Genomic DNA, 6,000 nt, shown 5'->3' with positions numbered 1-6,000 from the left:
ATAGAATCGAGGGGATGTCACCTCGTTAACAAAATAATAGGGTCAGTCAAAATAAATAATGATAATATTGGTATTTGTTAAGCGCTTACTATGTGCAGAGCACTGTTCCGAGCGCTGTGGTGGGGGAATCAGGTTGTCCCACGTGAGGCTCCCAGTCTTCATCCCCATTTTACAGATGAGGGAACCGAGGCCCAGTGAAGAGACTCACCCACAGTCACCCAGCTGACAAGTGGCAGAGTCGGGATTCGAACCCATGACCTCTGACTCCCCAGCCCGGGCTCTTTCCACTGAGCCATAGGGCCATACGTGTTAAGCGCTTGCTACGGGCCAAGCACTGCGCTAAGCGCGGGGGCGGACACGAGGTCATCAGGTGGTCCTCATCTGTAGCATGGGGATGAAGCCTGGGAACCGATTTGTCCATTCCCAGCGCTCGGTCCAGTGCTCGGCACATAGAGAAGCAGCGCGGCTCAGTGGAAAGAGCCCGGCCTGGGGAGTCCGAGGTCATGGGTTCAAATCCAGGCTCTGCCACTTGGCAGCTGTGTGACTGTGGGCAAGTCACTTGACTTCTCTGGGCCTCAGTTCCCTCCTCTGTAAAATGGGGATGAAGACTGGGAGCCTCACATGGGACCACCTGATTACCTGGATCTGCCCCAGTGCTTAGAACAGTGCTTGGCACATAGTAAGTGCTTAACAAATACCAACATTATTATTATTATTATTATTAAAATGGGGCTGAAGACTAGGAGCCTCACGTGGGACCACCTGATGACCCTGGATCTCCCCCAGCACTTAGAACAGTGCTCTGCACAGCGTAAGCGCTTAACAAATACCAACATCATTATTAGTAAGCGCTCAATAAACACTATTGAGTGAATGAACCTCCCCTGGGACCACCTGATGACCCCGTCTCTCCCCCAGCGCTCAGCACGGCGCCCTGCGCCTAGTAAGCGCTTAACACATCCCAACATTATTATTCCCGTGTGACCGTGGGCAAGTCACTTGACTTCTCTGGGCCTCAGTTCCCTCCTCTGTCAAATGGGGATGAAGACTGGGAGCCTCACGTGGGACCACCTGATGACCCTGGATCTCCCCCAGCGCTTAGAACAGTGCTCTGCACAGCGTAAGCGCTTAACAAATACCAACCTCATTATTAGTAAGCGCTCAATAAACACTATTGAGTGAATGAACCTCCCCTGGGACCACCTGATGACCCTGTCTCTCCCCTGAGAAGCAGCGTGGCTCAGTGGAAAGAGCCTGGCCTTTGGAGTCAGAGCTCATGAGTTCGAATCCCAGCTCTGCCACCTGTCAGCTGTGTGACTGTGGGCAAGTCACTTCACTTCTCTGGGCCTCAGTTCCCTCATCTGGAAAATGAGGATGAAGACTGTGAGCCCCACGTGGGACAACCTAATAATGTTGGTATTTGTTAAGCGCTGACTAGGTGCCGAGCACTGTTCTAAGCGCTGGGGTAGACACCGGGGAATCAGGTGGTCCCACGTGGGGCTCCCAGTCTTCATCCCCATTTTCCAGATGAGGGAACTGAGGCACCGAGAAGTGAAGTGACTTGCCCAAAGTCACCCAGCTGACCAGTGGCCGAGCCGGGATTCGAACCCATGATCTCTGACTCCAAAGCCCGCGCTCTTTCCACTGAGCCACGCATTCCCCTGTGTCTACCCCCACCGTAGAGTAGAGTTTGTTAAGTAAGCGCTTAACAAATACCCACATTATTATTATTAGTAGTAGTAGTAGGAAGCGCTTAACACATGCCAACGTTATTACTCTCCTCCTTTCCCAAGCGCTTCCCCGCTGCCGTAAAGCCGTAGCCCGGCAGGGGGCGCGCTCCCCGGGGCGGCCTTGGGGCTCCGCGGCGGTTTCAAGCGGCCCCTGCCGCCCCCCGCCTTCCGAGGCGCATGCGCCCTCCCGCTCCCCGCCCGGCGTTGCGCAGGCGCGCGGCCGGGCGGCGGCCGGCGGGGCGGGCGCGCCTGCGCGGGGCGGGGGCGGCCGGGCCTGATTACCCAGAGCCCTTCGCGGCGGCTGGCACTGACGTGGCCGGCGGCGGAGCGGAGCCGCCATCTTGTGCCAGCCCCAGCCCGGGGACCAGCCCGCCCCACCGCCCGGAGACGCCGCCGCCGCCGCCGCCCGGGGTAAGGACCGGGCCCCGGTGGGTGTCCGGGGGCGCCGGCGATGGTCCTCGAGCCTCCCCGCCCCCGCCCGCCCCCGTCCTCCCGCCCTTGCGCCCCCGCCCGGGGTGGGCCCCAGGACCGGCCTCCCTTCGCGGCCGTCGACGGGTCAGTCCCGTCTCCTCCCGCCGCCACGGCGCTGTACCGAGCGCCTCCCGCGGGCGGGGACCGTTGGGACGGGCCCGTTCCCCGCCGGCTATTTATAGCCCTCCTCCGGAACGGGGAGCGTGGGGCCCCTCCCCGCCCCCCCCCCCCCAATGCGGGTTTCGGGGCGCCCGGGGCCGTCCTGCACCCGGGCAGGGGAGCCGCTGCGAAAGGAAAAAAGGCACCGGGACGACGCGTTATGCGGGGGACACGAGTTCGGCCTGCAAGGGACCAGCCCGATGCCTCCGTCCGGCGCAGAGCGCCGTTCTGCATCCGGGGGGAGGCGGTGGGGGGGGGTCGGGGTCGGCTCCCCGTTGAGCCCCACTCTACAGACGAGGTCACTGAGGCCCAGAGCGGCGACACGCCCACCGTCCCCCGGCTGGCCGGGCCGGGATTCGCACCCACCACCCCAGCGCCCGGGCGGGCGGGGAGAAGGGAAGCCCAAGGTCACCCGGAGGGGTCCCCCCACCCCCCGGGGGGCTTGGGGGTCGACGGTCCCTCGTTCGGGTAAGTGGGGCCACGGAGGCCGACCGAGGTCCGGTTTTGCCCGGCGCCCCGCGTCACACGCCACCGGGGCCGCCCCGGTGACCCTTGAACCCTGGTCCCGTGCCCCGACCTCTCCAGCTGGCAGGGGCGGCCCGTACAGAGAAGGTGGGATGGCGAGGGGGAGCGGTCGGGCCGCCCCCCGCCCGGGACCCCGGAGAGCCCTTCGTGCCGCCACCGCTCCGAGAGACGTCGCTTCGAGATGCCCGTCGCCTCCGCATCCTGCCCAAGGCCGTCCGGGCGGAGAGCGGGTCCCGCTCGTCGAGTGGGTCCCGCTCGTCGAGTGCCTCACCCCCGTGCCCAGCCGCCCGCCGCGCTCATCGTCCCCGCGCCCTCTCCGCGGGGGCGGCCGGGAGGAAGAGGAAGCAGAAGGGCCCACGCATCCCGCCCCAGAGGCTCCCTGGAAGCGGTCGGCCCGGCCACGGGAGCCGCCGGCCGGTTGGACCGGTCGGGCCGGGTTTCCGCCTCGGGGCCGGCCGCCCCGTCCGTCCCTCCTGCTCCGGGCAGAGGGCGGGTGAGGACTCGGGCGGCGGCGGGTCCCGCCGGAGCCCCTCGAACCACCCGCGGCCCGGGGGGGCTCTCCGGCGAGCCCCCCGCTCCTCCTCTCCCCCCCCCCGAGGGAGTGGCGGGTGGTGCCCGGGGAGGCCCGCCGCCGTCCGCGTCCCCCCGCCCATCCGCCGCCGCCGCCGTCCGGCCCCCGGCCCGCCCGTCTCACCTCCCTCTGTCCCGGACAGGTTGTCTTGGCCAGTGCCGCCCGCCCGCCGCCAGCCATGGGGAACATCTTCGCCAACCTCTTCAAGGGCCTGTTCGGCAAAAAAGAGATGCGGATCCTGATGGTGGGTCTGGACGCCGCCGGGAAGACCACCATCCTGTACAAGCTGAAGCTCGGGGAAATCGTGACCACCATCCCCACCATCGGTGAGGGCCCGGCCCGCTCCTCCCCTCGGCCCGCCCGGGAGCCCCGAGCGGTGGTCCCGCCCCGGGGGCGGGGGGCCGGCGCGGGCGAGGCCGAGGTCCTTGGGGCTCCGCGGGCTCCCGCCCCGTCCCCGCCTCTCCCCCGGGTGCTCCCGGCCGACCCCCTCCCCGACCCGGCCCCCTCCCCGTCCCCCCAGGCTTCAACGTGGAAACGGTGGAGTACAAGAACATCAGCTTCACGGTGTGGGACGTGGGCGGCCAGGACAAGATCCGGCCGCTCTGGCGACACTACTTCCAGAACACGCAAGGTGGGTCGGCGGCGGGGGGTGGGGCGCGCACGCGGGTCCGGGGGGGCGGCGGGGGGTTCCCCCACGGGGTCTGAGCCGGGTCGGTTCGCGTGGCAGGCCTGATCTTCGTGGTGGACAGTAACGACCGGGAACGCGTCAACGAGGCCCGGGAGGAGCTCATGAGGATGCTGGCCGAGGACGAGCTGCGGGACGCCGTCCTACTAGTGTTCGCCAACAAGCAGGTCTGGCCCCGGGGCGGGCGGCGCGGCGGGGGGACCCGGGGCCCCGGGGGGGCGGTGGCGTGGCGGCGGGGCCGGGCGGGCGGCGCCCGCCGACCCCTCGACGTCCCCCTTCTTCCCGCCCAGGACCTGCCCAACGCCATGAACGCGGCGGAAATCACGGACAAACTGGGACTGCACTCCCTGCGCCATCGCAACTGGTACATCCAGGCCACCTGCGCCACCAGCGGCGACGGGCTCTACGAGGGACTGGACTGGCTGTCCAATCAGCTCCGGAACCAGAAATGAGCTGCTCCTCCTCGGCCCCCCCCCTTCCCCTTCCCCTTCCTCCTCCTCCTCCTCCTCTCTTCTCTGCCCGCCGCCACCCCGTCCCCTCTTCCTCCTCCTCTCTCGGCCGCCCTGCCCCGCGCCCCCCTCTGCTGTCCTCTACTGTGGCAGACTGTGCTACTTTGTGGTCTCGAGTGCCGGAAGCCGTCCCTCATCCCCTCCCGGTCCGGCCGGCCGCCGGCCCCCCAGCCCCCGCCCCGCCGGGGATCTCTTATTTAATGTAAATAGTTTTCGTTTCCAACGAGGCAGTTTCCGGCACTCCTATGCAATCTTACTCGGCTTTTTTTATTGTAAAAAAAAAAAAAAGAGGAAAAAAAAAAAAATCAACTCGCCGTTCGTCCCGGGGAGGGGCCCGAGCCGAGCGTCGACGGGGGCGCGAGGGAACGGCCCCCCGGGCCGGGCCGCCGGCCCGCCCGCCGCACCCACCATGCCCACCGCGCTTGGGGGGGGGGGGAGGGGAGGGGTGGCCCGCTCTGGCTTGGCTTTTAACCTGAACTCTGTATTTTTTTAAAAAGCTGAAAACAGGAGGACACTTGAAACCCCGCCGGTGGGAGGGGCCGGGGGCTTGCCAACCCCCAACCTTCCGCCCCGACGCGCCCCCGCCGGACCGGGCGGGGTCCCCGGTGGGTCGCGGGTGGCAGGCCGGGGTCCGTGGGAGAAAACAGCCAGCCGCTTCTTCCCCCCCCCCCCGGGGAGCCGGGGACCGACGCTCCCCCCGGCGCCCGCTCCAGAGACCAACTCCAGTCCCGTCCCACGGGAAGCCCAGCCGGGACCAGGGCCCGCTGCCCCCGGGGGAGAAGCGGGCACCGGCCGGCCCGGGGGGCAGACGGGGGGACGTCCCCGTCCCCCTCGCCGACCCCTCCGTGCCCCCCGCAGGCGCCACTCAGAGCGCGGGAGGCGGGCCTGCGTCTACCACGCCCTCTTTCCTTCGGCTTCTTGTGGGGGTCCCCGCCCTCCCCCTCTGCCCCCTGTCCCCCTCCCTCGCGCCCGTCCCCCTCCCCACCTTTTGTATTTTGATAAAACACTGAAGAAGCCGGAACCGTCCGACTGAAGTCTCCAGAATCAGAGCTGGTTGGTTTGGTGTTGTGGAGCCCGCATCGCTTTCGACTCACGATTCGTAATCAACTGTTTTGTATACTTGTTTTCAGTTTTCATTTCGACAAACAAGCACTGTAATTAAAGCTGTTAGAATAAAACCTCTTAACTATTCCACGCGTGCCCGGTTCCGTCCGCCGGAGCGAGCCCGGGGGCTGTGGGGGAGAGCCCCCCCCCACCCCAGGGGGCACGGGCCGACTTGGCCTTCCTTTCCCGGGGGTGACCCCGGCCTTTACTACTTCACGCTGCCCACCCTCCCAGCCTGGCACCCCG

At 66.8% G+C, this 6,000-nt stretch overlaps 1 protein-coding gene across 1 annotated transcript; it reads left to right on the top strand.

Moving 5' to 3' along the window:
- The first annotated feature begins 2,049 nt into the window (after positions 1-2,049).
- Positions 2,050-5,842, top strand: ARF1 (ADP ribosylation factor 1). The gene is made up of 5 exons (XM_029078331.2): positions 2,050-2,141; positions 3,599-3,782; positions 3,977-4,087; positions 4,184-4,308; positions 4,432-5,842. The coding sequence occupies exons 2-5, from the start codon at positions 3,635-3,637 to the stop codon at positions 4,591-4,593; spliced, it is 546 nt and encodes a 181-aa protein (XP_028934164.1). The 5' UTR covers positions 2,050-2,141; positions 3,599-3,634; the 3' UTR covers positions 4,594-5,842.
- Positions 5,843-6,000: the final 158 nt, after the last annotated feature.

The sequence above is a fragment of the Ornithorhynchus anatinus genome, chromosome 13 (genome assembly GCF_004115215.2).
Source record: "Ornithorhynchus anatinus isolate Pmale09 chromosome 13, mOrnAna1.pri.v4, whole genome shotgun sequence".
Classification (NCBI taxonomy): Eukaryota; Metazoa; Chordata; class Mammalia; order Monotremata; family Ornithorhynchidae; genus Ornithorhynchus; species Ornithorhynchus anatinus.
Note: the sequence above shows the minus strand (reverse complement) of the source record. Positions and strands in the feature narration are given on the sequence as shown.

Bases quoted from the DNA above. Each gene is read 5' to 3' on its own strand.
- ARF1 (XM_029078331.2), top strand. From the start codon at position 3,635: ATGGGGAACATCTTCGCCAACCTCTTCAAGGGCCTGTTCGGCAAAAAA. The intron at 3,783-3,976 runs GTGAGGGCCCGG...CCGTCCCCCCAG, and splicing joins GACCACCATCCCCACCATCG to GCTTCAACGTGGAAACGGTG. The intron at 4,088-4,183 runs GTGGGTCGGCGG...TTCGCGTGGCAG, and splicing joins CTACTTCCAGAACACGCAAG to GCCTGATCTTCGTGGTGGAC.